Consider the following 20,595-nt stretch of genomic DNA (forward strand, 5'->3'; position numbering starts at 1 on the left):
CGCAAAAATTTTTTTAATTTAATTTAAAAAGAAAGGTATTACTGAGGAGGACAAGTATCAATGCCACTTTAAATCTGTTTAACACTGTATGATTTTCTTATATGTAATAAGGATTTTATTCTTTGTAAGGAAGTGTAATGATGAACCATTTGGATAAAAAGAATGAAAAATTCACAAAAGTCCTATGAATAATCCATAAACTCACTCAAACCTTAAAAAAAGAATTAAGGTAGATTTTTCTTGAATAATATTAAACATAGTCTGATTGCAACACTAACATATTTTAATTGTTGACAAAATTAAAAACAAAGAGAAACACATGCAAGAAACTCAAAATCACTCAAAATCCCACCACCCCAAGAAAAACACTGTTAACAATTTAATGTATTTATTTCCAGTGAGTTTTTGCTGCATATATGCATATATTAATTTTAATAAGTGTATCATAAACTATATATTATTTTGCATAGTATTATATGCAATACTATGATTACTATGATTACTACTTTACTATCATTAAATATTTTACATAATTTTATTTATGTTTTTAAATGTTTAATTTTTTGCATAAGTCTTAACATGCACAAGTGATAAAATTCAAATGATATAAAGAAGTATACAATGGAAAGTAAGTCTCCTTCCTACCTCTGTTTTCTAGCCACCCTGTTCCCCTTTCAAGAGACAACCAGTTTGCCTTTGATTACCAGTTTCTTATGGATCCTTCTAAAAACATACTATACATTTATAAGCAAAGGCATATATACGTGCGTATATTTTTTAAAAATTTTTTTATTTAAGTAATCTCACACCCAATGTGGGGCTCAAACTCACAACCCTGAGATCAAAAGTCACATGCTGTACTGACTGAGCCAGCCAGGTGCCCGTGCATGTACTTTTTTTTTTTTTTTAACAAGAATGGAAGCATAGTATACATACTGTTCTGTACCTTACTTTTTTTTTCCCCACTTAACAACGAGTCTAGGAGTCTTCCTTATCAGCACATAAAGATACATCTCATTCTTTTTAACAACTTTATAATTTGTTGTAGGGATATGCCATAATTTACTTAACCAGGTCCTTATTGGTAGACTTTTAGGGTTATCCTATTAACTTGCTACTGCAAACAATTAAATGATCTTGTGTGTGTGTGTGTGTGTGTGTGTGTGTGTGTGTGTGTGTGTGTGTACATATTGCATATGTGCAGTATGTCTATATAGAATACATTTTTGGAAGTTGAGGTCTTAAAGTATATATATGCACTTAAAAATTTAAGAACTGGTTCTAAATTGCCTCTCACAGAGTCGGCTCCAGCTTATATATGCCTTCTCCAGTGCAATGCTTTGGCCACTTTGATAGGTTAAAGTGGTATTTCATAGTCTTAATATGCATTTGTCTTAATAATGAGGTTGTGTATCAATTCATTTTTAAGAACCACTATAATAACACCATTTTATGATGTCGTATTTTATAAGAGGTATATAATTTACATTCAGTGAGTGCACAAATCTTAAGCGGTTTGATGAATTTTATAACATATTTTGACACCCATGTAACCACTACCCAGATTGAAAACTAGAGTATTTCTATCACTCCTCAAAGTTCTCTCTAGCCCCCTCCTGTCAATATCACCCCCAGGCATCTGCTATTTTGACTTCTATCACTAGCTAAGTTTTGTCCTTTCTTGAACATTATACAAAGGGAATAATACAGTATGTGCTGTTTTGTTCTTTTACTAACACATTTTTGAAATTTATTGATGTTCTATTATGACATCATTTTAAATAGCAGCAAAGGATAAAAATATGCACATGCCATAATTTAATCAACCAAGTCCCCTAAAATGTTATTCCCCTTTAGTTGTTTTCAATTTCTTGTTATTATAAACAGTGTGATAATAAACATTCTTCTTAAAACAACTTATTCTTTTCTTTTCATTTTTTTAACATTTTATTTATTTTTGAGAGAGAGAGAGAGCGAGAGAGAGAGAGAGAGAGCATGGGGGGAGGAGCAGAGAGAGAGGGAGACACAATCCAAAGCAGGTTCCAGGCTCTGAGCTGTCAGCACAGAGACCCATGCAGGGCTGAAACCCACGAACTGTGAGATCATGATGCCAGCCAAATTTGAACACTTAACCAACTGAGCCACCCCCAGGCACCCCATGATAATAAACATTCTTGTAGCTACATATTTGCTACAAATATTTTCATAGCATGAATTCTTAGAAGTAGAACATCTGAGTCAATGGATATGCATAATTCAAGGATTTTGATTATGTATTTCTGAATTGCCCCATAAAAATTGAATGGACATACTGTCTTACCAGAAAAGGATAAAGGTACCCATTGTGTGGAAATGATACTTCCTTGAACCCCCACCTACACTGGGTATTATAATTAAGTTTGTGTTTTTCAATTTGATAAGTGAGTAACGATGTTACTGTTTTAGTTTGAAAACAGTGAACATTTGGAGTGCCTGGGTAGCTCAGTCAGTTAAGCCTCTGACTTTGGCTCAGGTCATGATCTCATGGTTTGTGAGTTTGAGCCTGGGGTTGGGCTCTGTGCTGACAGCTCAGAGCCTGGACCCTGCTTCAGATTCTGTGTCTCCCTCTCTCTCTGCCCCTCCCATAGTCATGCGCGTGCTCTCTCTCTCTCTCTCTCCCAAAAATAAATAAACATTAAAAGAAGAAGAAGAAAACATTGAACATTTGTATATAATTTTCTGTTGTTAGTACATAGCGCTTGTCCATTTTTTCTGTTGAGTTTTATCTTTTTGTTACTGATTTATGAGAGTTCTTTATGTAGTAAGAATATTAATATCTTTGTTTGAAAAACTTAAGATTTTCTTATTTAAAAATTATGTATCTTGGGGGTACCCAGGTGGCTCATGTGGTTAAGCTAACGGCTCTTGGGATTCTCTCTCTTCTCTCTTTCTGCTCCTCTCCTGCTCATGCTTTCTCTCTTTCTTTCTCAAAACAAAGAAAATAAACTTTAAAAAATTATGTATTTTCATTTTAGAAAGCAATGTTTACAGGGACACCTGGATGACTCAGTCAGTTAAGCAGCCGACTTTGGCTCAAGTCATGATCTCAGTTTGTGAGTTCAAGCCCCACGTCAGGCTCTGTACTGACAGTTCAGAGCCTGGAGCCTGCTTTGGATTCTGTGTCTCCCTCTCTCTCTCTGCCCCTCCCCCATTCACGCTCTGTCCTCTCCCTCTCTCTCTCAAAAATAAACATTAAAAAAATTTTTTTTGTAAAAGAATGTAATGTTTGCACCCAAAGCGAGGCTCGAACTCACGACCCTGAGATCAAGAGTTGCATGCTCTCCCAACTGAGCCGGACAGGTGCCCTTCATTTTCGGAAGAAAGTGGAAACTCCTAAAATTCCACTGTCCAAGGATAACCACTATTAACATGCTTTTCTAAGAAAGGTATACATACATACATACATATACTTTTTATTTTTTTTTTTACAGAAAGGGACTCATCCTTTACATACTTTTCTTTTTGCTTTTTATACTGCATACTATTTAAAACAATTTTTTAGTTAATGTTTTGGGGTTTTTTTAAATGTATTTTTGAGACGGAGAGAGACAGAGTGTGAGGGGGGAAAGCCAGAGAGAGAGGGAGACACAGAATCCGAAGCAGGCTCCAGGCTCCGAGCTGACAGCACAGGGCCTGACGCGGGGCTCGAACTCACAAACCGTGAGATCATGACCCGAGCCGAAGTCGATGCTTAACTGACTGAGCCACCCAGGCGCCCCTATACTGCATACTATTTTAAAAACTACTTTCTTGGTTAACAGTACTTTGTGCAGTCTTGTCATTACACATTTTCTCTACCATCTTCTTTAATATTTTACATTAAAATTTTTTGTTAGTGTTTATTTTTGAGAGAGAGAGAGAGAGAAGAGAGAAGAGAGACAGACCATGAGCAGGGGAGGGGCAGAGAGAGAGAGAGAGAGAGAGAGAGAGGGAGGGAGACACACAATCCCAAGCAAGCTCCAGGCTCCGAGCTGTCAGCACAGACTAACCAATGGACCAGGTGCCCTGTAATAATTTACATTTTTAGTTTAAAAGCAATATGTTGTCACTGTAAAACATTTAAATATCACAGAAAAAATGTTGAAAGCATAAGTTCCTGTTATTCTGCTCTCCAGTGATACCCACCGTTAGCAGTTCTGTATATAGTCCCTCCATGTCTTTTTTCTAAGACAATTCTGTCCATATGCTTTTTAAAAAGTATAATCACATTACACATACTGTTTTTATTTTTCACTTTATCAAGCTTGGACATGTCAATATATGTAAACCAACCTCAGTCATTTTAATGGGGGTGGAATATGGAGTTACCATAGCCAACATCTTGTTGATGGATGTTTGAATTGTTTCTAGTTTTACTTTAATACAAGCTGCTGCACTGAACATCCTTCTACAGAAATCTTTAAGTGCTTAAGTAAGTGTTGTAAGATGAATTCCTAGCACTGGAATCACTGATATAGAGTACAAACAGTATGGACATTTAAATATTTAACAGAATTCGGGGCACCTGGGTGGCTCAGTGGATTAATGAGCCACCCAGGTGGCTCATGATCTTGCTCTTTGGGGGTTTGAGCCTCACGTCAGGCTCTGTGCTGATGGTGCAGAGCCTGCCTGAGATCCTCTCTCTTCCTCTCTCTCTGCCCAGGATACAAAATGAAAAATAAAAGACTTGTCTCTCTCCATAGTAACCACGGCCAATATTTTTGTATAATTCCTTCTAAAAAACAATTCTACATATAGATGGAATAGTGCGAATATTCCCAGCACCACCATATCCAGCTCTGGCCAAGTTTTATGACTTTTCCTTAATTAGTTAAGACATGTCTCCCAAACTCTGGTGACTGTAGACCTAGAGTTCTACATTTCAGTTGGATAAAGATGGGCTCTGTAGTAAAACAATTTGACAACTAAATCATAGTCTCTCTTTTTTAAATGCTTTATTTATTTTTGAGAGAGAGACTGAGTGCAAGTGGGGGAGGGGCAGAGAGAGAGACACACACCCAGAATCTGAAGCAGGCTCAGGGCTCTGAGCTGTCAGCACAGAGTCCAACACAAGGCTCAAACCCACAAACAGTAAGATCATGACCTGAGCCGAAGTTGGACGCTTAACTGAGCCACCCAAGTGCCCCAGTCATAGTCTTTCTCTCTCTTTTTTTCCGATTTTTATTTATTTTTGAGACAAAGAGAGAGACAGAGAGCACACGTTGGGGAGGGGCAGATAGAGGGAGACATAGAATCTGAAGCAGGCTCCAGGCTCTGAGCTGTCAGCACAGAACCCGACGTGGGGCTCGAACTCACGAACTGCGAGATCATGACCTGAGCTGATGTCGGACGCTTTACTGACTGAATCATGCAAGTGCCCCAGTCATAGTTTCTTTAAACTGAATGGCAGGGAAACATGACAGAAATTTGTCACTTGTGGTGGAGAACAAACATTGTCTCATTTAATATTACCAGAGATCTTTAGTATGATTGGATAGTGAATACATACTTGGTTTGGCTCCCCAGGTTTAAATATTTTTTATCTTTAGCATTCTTTTTCTTTTTTTTTTTTTAGAAAAAGAGGGAGAGTGTGAGCATGAGTTGGGGAGAGGGTCAGAGGAAGAGAGAATCTCAAGCAGGCTCATACTGAGTATAGAGGCCAATATGGGGCTTGATCCCATGACCATGAGATCATGACCCAAAACAAAACCAAGAGTCAGACATTCAACTGACTGAGCCACCCAGGCACCCCTGTATCTTTAGCATTCTTATCAGCACACATGATTTGTAACATATAAACCGAATTAAGTACTTGCAAGTCAGTGAATTGCTTCATAGTTTCTCTTTACTTAAAGTTGATTCCTTAAAAGGAGACCCATGTTTCTGATTTCATATATTTCTTTCACCGAGAGAGAGAGCTTGCATTAGTGTTTGCACAACAGCTCAGTAGCTGTGGTATATGTATATTTCATTTACGCAACAGGAAACATACTATACATATGTCCCTAACTTTCCATGTTTCACTTAACGCATCTCGAAGATCCTTCCATATCAGGACATGTGGATCTATTGAGGAAGATATTTTTAAAGCTAGAGGTAGATTTTTAGTGTTAATGAATTGTTCTTCACTCTCTACAGCCTGTGGCCCTATTGTCTTTTCCCATTTGGTTTCCCAGGGAGGGGCCTGGAGTGATAGAGTACTAAATCGTCACATGAAAACTAAGATCCCCTCACACGAACTCATGGTATGACACTTCTCAATGACACTCAGTAGTGCATGGGCACAACTCCTGGTGTCAGTACTAACTTTTGCTCCTCTTTCTCTAGTTTCCCTCATCCCCCCAAATCATCCATGGATATGGATGGTTGAAAGACAGGTGCCTTTGCAGACTAATGAAAGGGGGCTGCAGTATTTCTTCTCCCTCACACCCTGCCTGCTGATGTCTGCCATGTTTTATTTCCATTCTAGGGGAAGCCATATGTCTTTGACCGGGTGTTCCCTCCAAACACGACCCAGGAGCAAGTTTATCATGCATGCGCCATGCAGATTGTTAAAGGTAATGGGTATATTTTTATAATGTATGTTTTCAGGTTCCCATTCCCTACCCCACTTCTTTCCACCAGTGCTCTTTCTCTGCCATTTCTTCCAGATGTCCTTGCTGGCTACAATGGCACCATTTTTGCTTATGGACAGACATCCTCAGGGAAAACACATACCATGGAGGTGAGGGTTCTGACTTTCATGAGAGGTGAAGAGCGGGGAGTGATAATGAGAAGCCAAGGAATCTCAGTGTGGGGCAAGATCTTGGAATCAAGCTTGCTTGATCTGGAGGACGAAGTGAGGAGCATTACTGTTGTGGAAGTTTAGTGAAATCCCTCCAGCCTGCTGCGGTTTCCCATCCTTTCCACTATTCCAGTTTTTTTCCTTTTCATCTGGAAAAGCAGCTACAATAAGAGTTAAAAGGGCTACTCAGTTCTCTCCTTGTTCCACTAAAAAGGTAGACATGGCAGTGACTGCCTCCTACCTTAAGATGGTCTTCTTATCAGCTATTACCTCTGTGTTCATCTGCATTCTTGAGTTGTCTCGTTCTGAGTCCCAGCCTCATTCTGGAATACGCTTCCTCCCCAGGGAAAGCTGCATGACCCTCAGCTGATGGGAATCATTCCTCGAATTGCCCGAGACATCTTTAACCACATTTACTCCATGGATGAAAACCTTGAGTTCCACATCAAGGTGATCACAGCATGACAGTTGGGCATCCTCAGATGGGGCCTGGGAGGGGAAGATGTAACATGAAACCACTGAGAACCTGGGAACCCCAACTTATTTTCCTGCTCTAGTCACCTCAGCTCTTCTTCTCTGCTAAGATATTCTCTTCTGCCCTTTCGCTCCTACTACCACCGTTTGAGTAAGTCACATTCACTTGAGATTCTTGTATCGGATTTAAGATAGGCCCTCTTCACTTTCTCCCTAACCAGGTTTCTTACTTTGAGATTTACCTGGACAAAATTCGTGACCTTCTGGATGGTGAGTGGTGTTTAATCCCGTTGGGTGGGTGGGGGTGTGAGGAGGGCAAAGAAAAGAAAGGTCACATTGCTCTTGGGATTGCGTGCTGTTTGGCAAGAGAGGGCACACACACTCATACCTATGTTCCTTGCCTCCACTAACCAGAATTTCCAAAAACAAAGGGTCAGAAGATGAGCTTAGACACGCAAGGTGAGCCTGCTCACCCAGAGCATAGAAACAGCCTGAGACCAGCTGGAATCTTGAGGCTAGAATCCTGGAGGAGGAGAAACTGAGTTTTCAGTGTATGCAGGGACGTTAAGCTTCATGGGGAAGTCTTTCTCCTCTTTTGCACATAGAAGAAACCACTGTGTCAGCAGACTACAGGGTGTGGGGTTGGGGATGGAAATGCTAACCTTGCCTACCCTGCATTGTCTTGATTCAGTGACCAAGACAAATCTATCTGTGCATGAGGACAAGAATCGGGTGCCATTCGTCAAGGTGAGAGTGGGGACAGGGGCACCTGGGTGGGTGTATTGACCAGTGGGGTTGTGGGAAGAAGATAGACCAGAGACCCAGAAGTTGGAGGGCAGATAGCTTGGAGGAGTGAGATGTGCTCAGGGACCAGGGAGAGTCTGAGGGCTCGGAAAAGACAGTCTTGAAAGGTCACGTGGGCAGTGTGCAGGTAATGTAATTTGCAGATCAACGTTCACAGGTTGCTGTCCATTTGCCCCCCCCGCCCCCACAGGGTTGTACTGAACGCTTTGTGTCCAGCCCAGAGGAGATTTTAGATGTGATTGATGAGGGGAAATCAAATCGTCATGTGGCTGTCACCAGTGAGTGGGGATATAAGGGGCTCTCGAGTCTGGGAGTCTGCTGCTTGTCTGCATCCTCTGGGGCTGAGGGACTGGAAGTAAGCGAGGGAAGACTGTGTCCTCTGCAAGAAGAGGCTGCCCTTGTGTGTGCAACCCAGCTGCCTGGGAGACGCTGGGGCAGGGCTAGTCCTGACCGGCTCCCTCTCTCTCTGGGTGGGCCAGCGGTCAGTGGAAGCTGGGGGCTGAGGGCTTTGGCTCCACAGGCATTAGTACAGGGACTGCTCCTCCCTTGGTCCTGCAGACATGAACGAACACAGCTCTCGGAGCCACAGCATCTTCCTCATCAACATCAAGCAGGAGAACATGGAGACCGAGCAGAAGCTCAGTGGGAAGCTGTATCTAGTGGACCTGGCGGGGAGCGAGAAGGTTGGGGGCCTGGGGGTGGGGTGGGTAGGCAAGGAGGTCGGGGGGAGCTTTTTTTTTCAATCAAAATAACTTTTTAGGGGCGCCTGGGTGGCGCAGTCGGTTAAGCGTCCGACTTCAGCTCAGGTCACGATCTCGCGGTCCGTGAGTTCGAGCCCCGCGTCAGGCTCTGGGCTGATGGCTCGGAGCCTGGAGCCTGTTTCCGATTCTGTGTCTCCCTCTCTCTCTGCCCCTCCCCCGTTCATGCTCTGTCTCTCTCTGTCCCAAAAATAAATAAAAAACGTTGAAAAAAAATTAAAAAAAAAAAAACTTTTTAGTTGAGATATAATGCGCATACCATAAAGTTTACCATTCTGAAGTATACAGTTCAGTGGGTTTTAGGATATTTGGAAGGTTGTGCACCCATCACCATTAGTTCTAGACCATTTTCATCACCTGTTAGCCGTCACTCCTTATGCTCCCTTCCCCCAACCCCTAGCAACCACTAATCTACTTTTTTTTTTCTGTGCATTTGCCTTTTCTGGACATTTCATTTAATATGTGGGTAGCTTTTGGCAAGAGAGTTTAGGGTAACAGAGGAAGGGCCTTTTCTGTTCTCTTTTCCTGCCCCTGCCCCTCTTGGACTGAATCTCCCTACATGGAGAAGAGGCCATGAGAGCCCTCTCCCTCTGCAGTGCTTATGACACACTCATCCCTTAATTCTCTGGTAGGTCAGCAAGACCGGAGCAGAGGGAGCCGTGTTGGATGAAGCAAAAAATATCAACAAGTCACTGTCAGCCCTCGGGAACGTCATCTCCGCGCTGGCTGAGGGCACAGTGAGTGTTCCTCAGGCCCCCTTGTTCTGCAGGCTGCACCCCGTCTTCCAGCTTCTCCTCCTGCTGCCGCTGCTATCTCATCATGCCCAGTTCATGGGGTGTGCGATCCTTAGTCAGCACCACTGTCCTTTCTGATTCCCTTGTTGAGTATTGTCCTGATTCATAATCTCCCCCCCTTCCCCCAGAAAAGCTACGTTCCCTATCGTGACAGCAAAATGACACGGATCCTCCAGGACTCTCTGGGAGGAAACTGCCGGACAACTATGTTCATCTGCTGCTCACCGTCCAGCTACAACGATGCGGAGACCAAGTCGACCCTAATGTTTGGGCAGCGGTCAGTGGCAGAGTCCCTCGTCCCTATGCCAGCCCCTGCTGCACTCACCCCTCAGGATCACGTAAGCCTTTGTGGAGGTCTCATCTCCTCATTCTCCTCACCCAGGGCAAAGACCATTAAGAACACTGCCTCGGTGAATCTGGAGTTGACTGCTGAGCAGTGGAAGAAGAAATATGAGAAGGAGAAAGAGAAGACAAAAGCTCAGAAAGAGACGATCGCAAAGCTGGAGGCTGAGCTGAGCCGGTGGCGCAGCGGTTAGAGAGGGTTCCAGTGGGCGCGAGAGACTGCGGGAGGAGGAGGCTTGGGGGACCAGAGGGGCCCTGTCTGGGGTGGTGCTTAAGGACAGGCAAACCTCCCAGGAGGGTTGTGTTTCTGGAGGCGTGCAGTAGAGTGGTCATGAGGGAAGGGGAGAGGGGGCTGACCACCCTTGTCCCACCCCCCAGCAAAGGTTGAAGGTGCACTTGGCAACAGAGTTGGAGACCTGCCCGGAGGTCTTGGCGTTGAGGAGCGAGGGAGGAAGGACTCCTGGATACAGCTCTGTCTCCTCCTGTCCCTCACCTTGTTCTGCCCCTTGGCCAGGAGAGAACGTGCCTGAGACAGAGCGCCTGGCTGGGGACGACGCAGCCCTGGGAGCTGAGCTCTGTGAGGAGACCCCTGTGAATGACAACTCGTCCATCGTGGTGCGCATCGCGCCTGAGGAGAGGCAGAAATACGAGGAGGAGATCCGCCGCCTCTATAAGCAGCTCGATGACAAGGTGAGGACATCCAAGGCACAGAGGGGAGGCCAGGGGGATGAAAAGTGAGGGATTAAGGAATTAGCTTCTACTGCCTTTTAAAAATTTTTTTTTTATTAATTTTTTTTTAATGTTTATTTTTGAGAGAAAGGGTAGACAGAGCGTGAGCGGGGGAGGGGCAGAGAGAGAGGGAGACACAGAATCCGAAGCAGGCTCCAGGCTCTGAGCTGTCAGCACAGAGTCCGACACAGGACTCGAACCCACGAACCGTGAGATCATGGCCTGAGCCGAAGTCGGACGCTTAACTGATTGAGCCACCCAGGTGTCCCATATATATATTTTCTTATTTTAAAAGGGACAAATGCTCACTCATTACTGCAAATGTGGAAGATAGCAGTGACTAACATTTAGAATTGTTGAATTGTTGTATCATATATCTGAAACTAACATAACACTGTATGTTACCCATATTATTAAAAAAATTAGGGGTGCCTGGGTGGCTCAGTCGGTTGAGCATCCAACTTGGCTCAGGTCGTGATCTCACGGTTCGTGAGTTCGAGTATCGGGCTCTGTGCTGACAGCTCAGAGCCTGGAGCCTGCTTCAGATTCTGTGTCTCCCTCTCTCTCTGCCCACCCCCCCCCCCGCCTCTCTCTCTCTCAAAAATAATTAAACATTAAAAAAAATTGGAAGATAAATAAAAATAAATAGAAGATTTAAGTCTCCCATCATCACACGATTCAGAAATAACACTACCAACATTTTGCTTTTCTTCATACATAGAGCATGCAGTTGAGATGCACTGTGTGTGTAACTTTGCATCTGATTTCCTCATTCCATATTCTATAAGGAGCAATTTCCTACCTTGTTAACAATTCTTCATAAAAGTATTTTTTCATTAAAAATCTTTTTTGTAAAAGCATTTTAAAAGTCCATTTCTCAAAACATATTTATTTATTTATTTATTTATTTATTTATTTATTCATTCAAAACCTATTTAACCACTTGCTTACTGCAAGGCCTCTAGTTTTCTTTGTTTTGGGTAGTTTGTTTTTGCTCTTATAAGTAACCCTGAAAGGTCTATCTTTGCCTTTGATGCATAAGACTTTGCTTTTGAATGATTTGATTAGAATGGAGGACCAAAGTGGGAGTTCTTGGTTAGAGGCCGTGTCCTTTAATCTAAAGGCTTTTGCTGGGTATTGGCAGGGTTAGATCATCTTCCAGAAGAAAGGAATTTGAAAGTGAGGGTAGGAGTGAGGTGAGAGGCTGAAGGGAAAACCTCGTTTTAGGTTTTGGGGTTTCTAACTCAAAGCCTGACCAGTCTGGATTTTTGTCAGGATCCGACCTCTGGCCCCAACCCCATCCATCTAGACTGGAAGGGGCTGCCTTCCTTCACTCCCTCTTCCCCCCTTGCCTCCAACAGGATGATGAGATCAACCAGCAGAGCCAGCTCATAGAGAAGCTTAAGCAGCAGATGCTGGACCAGGAAGAGGTAATGGGAAGGAGGACAAGACATGAGAGGAGAGCGGTGTGTTCCCGAGGAAGGGCTTAGTCTTCTGCTTAGGACTTAGTCACGCCCCAAAACTATAGAAGTCTGGGGACTTAACTGGGGCTTTGTGTAAACCACGGCTTTTGGAGTCTGGGTGCTTCTTCCTTCTGTTGTCCTGCTTCTAAGAAGCCTACACCCCCCTTCCTCCTGACTTTCACTTTGGCCCTTGCTCCTCTCCTAGAGCTGTGCGCTCCAGGCTTCGGGTGCCAGAGGGACCCTGTCTGGGGTAGTGCTCTGAGCTTCCCCAGACCAGGGGACCATAGCGGTGGTCCCTCACGTGCCTTACCTCTTTCTTGAAGCTGTTGGTATCCACCCGAGGAGACAATGAAAAGGTCCAGCGGGAGCTGAGCCACCTGCAGTCAGAGAATGACGCTGCTAAGGATGAGGTGAAGGAAGTGCTACAGGCCCTGGAGGAGCTGGCCGTGAACTACGACCAGAAGTCCCAGGAAGTGGAGGAGAAGAGCCAGCAGAACCAGCTTCTGGTGGATGAGCTATCTCAGAAGGTGGTGAGTGGCTGACTGGGGTGCAAGAGCTCCTTGGCCTCCAGAACGTCCCCCACATCCAAAGCGACCCCTGCGTCACGTTTGTACCCTTGCACTGCTGTGTGGTGTGTTGTGGGAACCTTTCCCACCTGTCACCACACTGCCCTCCTGACTCCTGTCTCTTCCAAACCCTTTTGCAGGGCCCATGTTCTCTTTGTAGCAGCCCTCAGGGTCATGTATGAGGGGGAGGCCTCTGCCTGGGCTAGGCAGGGGGGTAGGAAGATGGCAGTGGGATGACCTAAGGGGCTGTCCCCAGGCCACCATGCTGTCCCTGGAGTCTGAGTTGCAGCGGCTACAGGAGGTCAGTGGACACCAGCGAAAACGCATTGCTGAGGTGCTGAATGGGCTGATGAAGGACCTGAGTGAGTTCAGTGTCATCGTGGGCAACGGGGAGATTAAGCTGGTGAGTGGAGACAGAGGCAGGAATCTTGTTCAGGTCATTCTTATTCTGGGCACTGGTGGGAGATGCAGGGTGGATAGTCCAGGCCCTCAGGGATGCTGAGGAAGGTGGGCCAGAGATCTGGGAAACATGCCTTTAGCATGGGGTGCTTGGATGGCTCAGTTGGTTGAGCATCCGACTTCGGCTCAGGCCATGATCTCCTGGTTTGTGAGTTCGAACCCCACCTCGGCCTCTCTGCTATCAGCACAGAGTCTGCGGCCGATCCTCTGTTCCTCTCTCTCTCTGCCCCTCCCCCGCTCGTGCTCTTTTTCTTTCTCTCTCAAAAACTAAACAAAAATTAAAAAAAAATAAACTAGATACAGGAAAACAAGTAGAATTTTGCACAGACTCAACTGTAAATACACCTTCCAAAGGGTGCTGAATAAAGAAGGAATGGAGATGTGCCTATAGCAGGCTTCAGAGATGAGGCACAGATGTGAGAATGATATATGCAAATCTGTGGCAGTGAAAATGACCCATCTGGGTGATCGGGCAGAACAGTTTGACTGCAAAAGAAAATCATATTGCTTTATAAGATGGAAGAGGGCGATTGTCGGAACTGGATCTTTAAGTGCAGGTAGAAGGATTTAATACAAAATGCCAGGTGATGGCAGGTAAAAGTTGTTTGGAAAATACTTGTCCCACCCAAATCCCTGTGTGTGTGGGTGTACACGGGGATAGGCAGGGTGGAAGGGAATGGGCAAAAGCTTCCCTGCAGCAGAGAAGTACCTCTTCCTGCCTTCCCCCACCCCGCAGCCGGTGGAGATCAGCGGAGCCATCGAGGAGGAATTCACGGTGGCCCGACTCTATATCAGCAAAATCAAATCAGAAGTCAAGTCTGTGGTCAAGCGCTGCCGGCAGCTAGAGAACCTGCAAGTCGAATGTCATCGCAAAATGGAAGTGACTGGGCGGGAACTCTCCTCCTGTCAGCTCCTCATCTCCCAGGTGAGCGCTGGGCATTGAGGGCCTTTGCGTGCAATGGGAAGGAGGGTGATTCTGTAGCTTGTGGGATAAAACTCCTAGCACCCACTTTCATGTCAAGGACCTAGGGTCAACCAAAGTCAAGGATAGAAGAGAAGAGCCTGGGGTGGCAGGGAAGGGTCCAGGCCAGGGAAGTGAAGGGTCAGAGGAGATAGCACGCTCTGAGCTGATGGGGTCTAAAGGAAGGGTCCAAAGAAATGGCCTCTGGCCCTGTGTCTTCAGGCAGGCGCAGCAGGAGGGGAGGGCCTGGGAGAGCTGCAGAGGTCTGTGCTGCCTGGAGTTGTGTCCTTGACTCCACCCTTCTTCTTCCTCTCACCAACCCTTCCCCCATTAGCACGAGGCGAAGATCCGCTCGCTTACAGAGTATATGCAGAGCGTGGAGCTAAAGAAGCGGCATCTGGAAGAGTCCTATGACTCCCTGAGTGACGAGCTGGCCAAGCTCCAGGCCCAGGGTGAGGCCTTCTTAAACCTCTAAACCACTTATCCTGGGATCTGAGATCCCAGAGGGGGCAGGGAGGAAAAGTGGCAGACATCAGAAGAAACCACCTGACAGCACACTCATCCAATGCATTAGACTGACATCACAGAGGCCAACTCATACGCTACTTAGCATGCTTTTGCACAGAGCTTATTGTACACGAACCATAAACCCTCCATTGATCTCTTTCCCTGCTGTGTCCAATTGGACTGTCCTAACCCAGAAGAACATCACGGAGGGTCCATACTGGGTAGATGTCGCCTGCCCGACCCGGAGCTCTGGTCACAAAATGGAAGTTCTTTCCGGAGGAGGTAGGTGTGAGGTAAGCTGTCTTTCCTTCTTTCCCTCAGAAACTGTGCATGAAGTGGCCCTGAAGGACAAGGAGCCAGACACACAGGACACAGATGAAGTGAAGGTGAGAGAGGAAGCTGTAGGGGACCACTGGGGCTTGGCAGGGCTGAGCCGGCCCGCTCCAAGCTGGTGTCAGGGAGTCCGGCTTTGAGTGTGCGGTGGGGTTGTTTGCAGAAGGCCCTGGAGGTGCAGATGGAAAGTCACCGGGAGGCCCATCACCGGCAGCTGGCCCGGCTCCGGGACGAGATCAATGAGAAGCAGAAGACTATCGATGAGCTCAAAGAGTAAGAGTCCCCCTGGGCAGCCCCGGCCTCCCCGGGTCCTCTTGCCTTGCTCTGCCCACACGCGTGCTCCCTCTTGGCCCAAGGTCTGCTTTGCTCATTTCCAAGCGCCCCTCCCCCAGCGATGCCACAGCTTTATCACCCAACCCCAGGATGGACACGGGAGTGAGGACTAGTCCCTCTCCTTGAGCTCTTGTGATTGGATAGCTCAGGGTTCCTCACTCTGTCAGCGGCCTGCGTCTGCCTCTGATATCCAAAGGTAGACGCATCAGTCCCGACTTGGCCCGGCTGTACCGGAAGGAAAATGTTTGCAGCGCCGGTCTTCCCTTTCCCGGTCCCTGACATCGTTCTGTTCTCTCCGACACCTCCTTGCCCTGTGCAGCCTGAATCAGAAGCTCCAGTTAGAGCTAGAGAAGCTTCAGGCTGACTACGAGAAGCTGAAGAATGAAGAGCATGAGAAGAGCAGCAAACTCCAGGAGCTGACGTGAGTGATGGGTATCTGCCCGCAAACCCGCCGCCTGCGCAGGCGCAGACTGCTACTCACTCACACCGGCAGAGGCAGGGCGCGATGCAGATGTGCACATGGCAACCTCGAGAGTCACGTGATGGGGCGGGGAAGGGAAACAAAGAGAGACTTTCAGAAAGGACCTCTACTGACTGTTAGCTGCCACGGAAAGATGTTTGTGATGTTCTCTTAAGTGTGAAAGGCAGGTTACAAAACAGTATGAATGGTAGGATCCCATAAAGTTTTGGGGCGCTGTACACGCATAGAAGTAAGAGTCTGGAGGGGGTGGGGCCCCCTGGGTGGCTCAGTGGGTTGCATGTCACGCTCTTGATTTTGGCTCGGGTCATGATCTCACGGTTTGGGAGTTCAAGCCCCGTGTCGGGCTCCGTGCTGAGAGTGTGGAGCCTGCTTGGGATTCTGTCTCCTTCCCCACCCCCAGCTGGTGCTCTCTCCCTTTCAAAATAAATAAACAAAAACAAAAACAAAAAAAGACGAAGAAGAAGTAAGAGTTGGGAAAGATGGACACCAGAATGTTAATGATGGTTTGATCTGTGAGTAGTAGAATTATGGGCTTTTTATGAAATTCATCTTTTTTTCTTTTCTAATTTCTACACAGTGAACAGGGTAATTTGCATAATAAATAATAATAAAGTATAGATCAAAGGAATGGAGAGGGAGGAGAAAGGGAGGAGGGACTGTCCTGAGGGACTCTTGTGTTTCCTTCTTCTCCCCAGATTTCTGTATGAGCGACATGAACAGTCCAAGCAGGACCTCAAGGGTCTGGAGGAGACAGTTGTGAGTGGTTTCTCTGTACCAAGTTAACAGGGTGAGGTGGGGACTTCATTTCTTCCCCCTGATTTCTTTATAACCCCATTCCTTATGCAGATTCAGTCTGTGGCATAATCAGGACACATCTTTTCCTAAAGGATGAGTGATTCACCTGACTAGGCAGACTGAAGGTTCCAATAATTTTGAAGTGAAAAAGTTGACCTGGTAATTTGGCTATCCCCAATTTTTCACCATTCTTTCCAGGCCCGGGAACTCCAGACCCTCCACAACCTTCGCAAACTGTTCGTTCAAGACGTCACGACTCGAGTCAAGAAAGTGAGTGCCTTCCTAGGATTTTTCACAGCCCCCATATTTTCCTCCCGTCCTCAAGTTTCTCTAACCCCTCCGTCTTTAATCAGAGTGCAGAAATGGAGCCCGAGGACAGTGGGGGGATTCACTCCCAAAAGCAGAAGATTTCCTTTCTTGAGAACAACCTGGAACAGCTTACAAAGGTTCACAAACAGGTAAGCGAAGGGGGCAGGGGTGAAGAGAACTCTTGAGGCCAGGTGCCGAGGAGACCCAAGTCCTCTGAGGCCCCTTGGATTTAGGAAAACCTACTTGCATGTCTTCCTTACTTTTCCCTTTGACTTTTCCTCCAAATCCCTTCTTTATCCATATTTGGTTCCACTTTTCCCTTGTTCTTTGTTCCATGCCTGTTCTCCCCTCTCAAAGCTCCCTGCCTGCCTCTGCTCAAAGTGAAATTCCCCAGGCCTATGGATGTGGAGGGAGAGGTTGAAACTGATAGAGGTTTCAGAGGCATGGGGCTGTGGCACCACATGAGGGATACTGGTCAGAGACAGGAAACGATGGGACAAGACAGAAGTCGGGGAAGTTGGGCTTTCTCTCATGGAGAGAACTCCATCTGCCTAGGCCTGGGGTAGGCATGCAGGGTAATTAAAGGATGTCCTCCAGATGGCCCAACCACCCCCTGATCGGGGCCGGTTGAAACTCCTGTGTATTAAGTTGCTGCCTCTCTGTCCCCCTCCTTGCTGCTGCGGTTCCTTAGGTGGATGACTGGGTTTCAAAGGTATGGGGTGGGGAGGCAGAAGGGGCAGTCCAGAGGAGTCAGGACAGGAAATGTTTGGCGAGGACAGAGCAGGAGCACCCTCCCTAGTGCCAAATATCTGAGCCTTGAAGACAGTTGTGGCAGTGTATCAACTGGCTCTTCTGATTCATAAAATAAACCCTAATCTATCCTTCATTCCCTTCTTTCAATCCACCTTAACATTGGATTTAAACTCATGTTCTCAGGGCACCTGCCTGGGTGGCTCCGTCGGTTAAGCACCCGATTTCTGCTCAGGTCATGATCTCACAGTTCGTGAGTTCCAGCCCCGCATCGGGCTCTGTGCTGTCAGTGCAGAGCCTGCTTCAGATCCTCTGTCCCCCCCCCCCCCTCTGCCCCTCCTGACTTGCACTCTCTCTCTCAAAATTAATAAAAACAAAACAAAACTCATATTCTCACTAAATCGGAGCTTAAATTTCTCAGTGCAATGCCCAGCATATTTAGCAAATATTTGGTACACCTTCTCTTTTTTCACAAATATAATAAAAGGAAAAGTCCCAGAACTGTGGCCCAGTGACAATCTGCAGGTTTATGTATTTTATTTGGACCTGCAAAGGGCTACACTATCATTTCCCCCCCCCCTTTGTTTATTATAAAGCAGTATAACAATGTAACAACATTACAGAAAAGTTGAAAGTCAAGGGAAGAAACATTTGTAATCAGTTCCGCCTTCCTATTTTCATTTCTCTGTGTTCACTTTCCTTCTCCGTCCAAATGGATGTCATATTGCTTATTTTTTCCCCAGTGTTTTTGTTGTGGTAAAACACACATAAAATTTACCGTCATAATTACTTTAGGGTCAGTGGTATTGAGTGCATTTGTATTCGTACTGTTGTGCAACGTCACCACTATCATCTTGCAAAACTGTACCTCTATACCTATTAACAACAGTAACTCCCCATTTCACCTGCCTCCCAGGCCCTGGCCACCATCATCATTCTTCTTTCTGTCTCCATGATTTTGTCCCCTTTCAGTACCTCCCATAAGTGGAATCATACAGGATTTGTGCTTTGTCACTGGCTTGTTACCCTTAGCATAATGTCCTCCAGGCTTATCCACATTGTAGCATGTGTCAGGACACAGGCTGTGTCCTTTTTCCTCATGGAAGCATCTGCCTCTGCTCTAAGTCCCAAAGATCAAAAACTACTCACCTGTAGAATGGAGGACTCCTCATAATGTCCTACTTCAGCAGAGACGAGACTAGAAAGGAAAATGAGAGAGATGCAGAAACTTCCTCAGCGAATAAATAGAATCTTAAATGGGCAGGACTGCAGCCCTACTATTAATTAAGCCAAACTATCCCCACAGCAAAGCATTGTTTATAATCTTGAAATTGTCCAGAGTGAAAGAGGCACAGAAGTGTTCCCAGCTCTGCCCTTTCTCCCGAGGTCCCCACTATACTCATTTACCCAGTATCTTCCAAGGCTGGCTCTGGCAGTCTGTAGGGCCCCCAGTTATTGTATGAAACCCTATAAAAAGATCAGGAAGTCTTTTCTGGCTGCCAAGTGGTTGCTACCACTCTCTAGCTTAATTTAAATGCGGGAGGGGGCAGCCCAGGAACCCCTTGTATGTGAAGGTAATGAGCACAAATGTTTGTGAGACCTCAAACATTTTCTTTCCCTCCTATGGGGTGCTGTGCGTATGTGTGTGGGTCGGGGGTGAGGTGGGGCTCCCGTATTCCAGCTTCTGCTCCTGCTCTGCACCGCACCTAACCTGCACTCAATGCCATATCCACCTTCCAGACTGCTACCATGCTCTTGCTGGCCCGCCCCCCGCATGCCTACAAAGCCATCTCTGGGAGAAGGGTGCCTCATCCCCATGGTTGCCCTGGGGCTGTTGGTCTGGCACAAGCTGTGAGATATTAGGGGGCGGATATCTAGGCCAGGAAAAGACGAGGACAGGGCACTGTCAACAAGAGTTCTGGGCTACAGTGGAGTTGGCATGTTTCACTGTTCAGAAAATGATGTAACTTTTTAATGCCTGACCACTGTTTGCTTAGGGAGAAGGAAAGAAGTGGCCAGAAGAGCAGTTAGGTAAAGGGAACAAGGACTTGAGGAAACTACACGGTCTCCGTCTTCTCTGACTTGATTTTTCTGTATTCTCTCTCCCTGCCCTGCACTCCCACACTCCACTGCTGGCTCTCTTGGGTCCCTGGCTTTGCCTCTGGCCCCTTCCCTTGGTCTCACCCCACAGCTGGTACGTGACAATGCAGATCTGCGTTGTGAGCTTCCTAAACTGGAAAAACGACTTAGGGCTACGGCTGAGAGAGTTAAGGCCCTGGAGGGTGCACTGAAGGAGGCCAAGGAGGGCGCCATGAAGGACAAGCGCCGGTACCAGCAAGAAGTGGACCGCATCAAGGAGGCCGTTCGGTATAAGAGCTCCGGCAAGCGGGGCCATTCTGCTCAGATTGGTGAGTGCAAGTGGGTGGCAGCCAACAGGGTGGGATTACCACTGGGGGAGATCAGCAGATTCCTAAGCATCGAGCAACTAGATTGTTGCTTTTTACCCTACCCCGACCCCGGGATCACCTCCCCTCCCCATACCATCCCCCAAACGTGTAACAGTGAATGATCTTATAAACACCTCTGTTCAGCTCCAGCAAAATGACTTTAGGGACCAGGGCAGCTGCAGGGTGACGGCCTCCTCATGGTCATTTTCTTTTCTTTACCACAGCCAAACCTGTCCGGCCCGGCCACTACCCAGCATCATCACCCACCAACCCCTATGGCACCCGGAGCCCTGAGTGCATCAGTTACACCAACAGCCTCTTCCAGAACTACCAGAATTTGTACCTGCAGGCTGCACCTAGCTCCACCTCTGACATGTAGTGAGTGGCCACTGGCGTGGGTTGCAGTCCCAACCCAAGGCTCTCGGCCCTCTATAAGGCATAAGATTGAGTCCGTTATTGGGTGACACTTACTTCTTTTCCTAAGTAGC

At 46.5% G+C, this 20,595-nt stretch overlaps 1 protein-coding gene across 3 annotated transcripts in view; it reads left to right on the forward strand.

The window, feature by feature from the left end:
* Positions 1-20,595, forward strand: part of KIF5A (kinesin family member 5A) — a 29,414-nt gene that overhangs the window by 6,204 nt on the left and 2,615 nt on the right. For 2 of the 3 annotated variants that reach the window (XM_007074981.3, XM_042992619.1), the window contains exons 2-25: positions 6,488-6,575; positions 6,669-6,742; positions 7,148-7,252; positions 7,498-7,546; positions 7,968-8,023; positions 8,271-8,358; positions 8,639-8,763; positions 9,471-9,575; positions 9,761-9,909; positions 10,015-10,163; positions 10,489-10,664; positions 12,065-12,133; positions 12,490-12,696; positions 12,989-13,135; positions 13,928-14,116; positions 14,487-14,604; positions 14,981-15,045; positions 15,156-15,265; positions 15,645-15,746; positions 16,502-16,562; positions 16,800-16,871; positions 16,955-17,059; positions 19,852-20,068; positions 20,332-20,485. In XM_007074981.3, the coding sequence (XP_007075043.1) occupies positions 6,488-6,575; positions 6,669-6,742; positions 7,148-7,252; positions 7,498-7,546; positions 7,968-8,023; positions 8,271-8,358; positions 8,639-8,763; positions 9,471-9,575; positions 9,761-9,909; positions 10,015-10,163; positions 10,489-10,664; positions 12,065-12,133; positions 12,490-12,696; positions 12,989-13,135; positions 13,928-14,116; positions 14,487-14,604; positions 14,981-15,045; positions 15,156-15,265; positions 15,645-15,746; positions 16,502-16,562; positions 16,800-16,871; positions 16,955-17,059; positions 19,852-20,068; positions 20,332-20,485 (2,780 nt within the window). The remainder of the gene's footprint in view (positions 1-6,487; positions 6,576-6,668; positions 6,743-7,147; positions 7,253-7,497; positions 7,547-7,967; positions 8,024-8,270; positions 8,359-8,638; positions 8,764-9,470; positions 9,576-9,760; positions 9,910-10,014; positions 10,164-10,488; positions 10,665-12,064; positions 12,134-12,489; positions 12,697-12,988; positions 13,136-13,927; positions 14,117-14,486; positions 14,605-14,980; positions 15,046-15,155; positions 15,266-15,644; positions 15,747-16,501; positions 16,563-16,799; positions 16,872-16,954; positions 17,060-19,851; positions 20,069-20,331; positions 20,486-20,595) is intronic. The other variant, XM_042992618.1, reaches the window with a different exon arrangement.

This window comes from Panthera tigris, chromosome B4, assembly GCF_018350195.1.
Source record: "Panthera tigris isolate Pti1 chromosome B4, P.tigris_Pti1_mat1.1, whole genome shotgun sequence".
Taxonomy (NCBI): domain Eukaryota; kingdom Metazoa; phylum Chordata; class Mammalia; order Carnivora; family Felidae; genus Panthera; species Panthera tigris.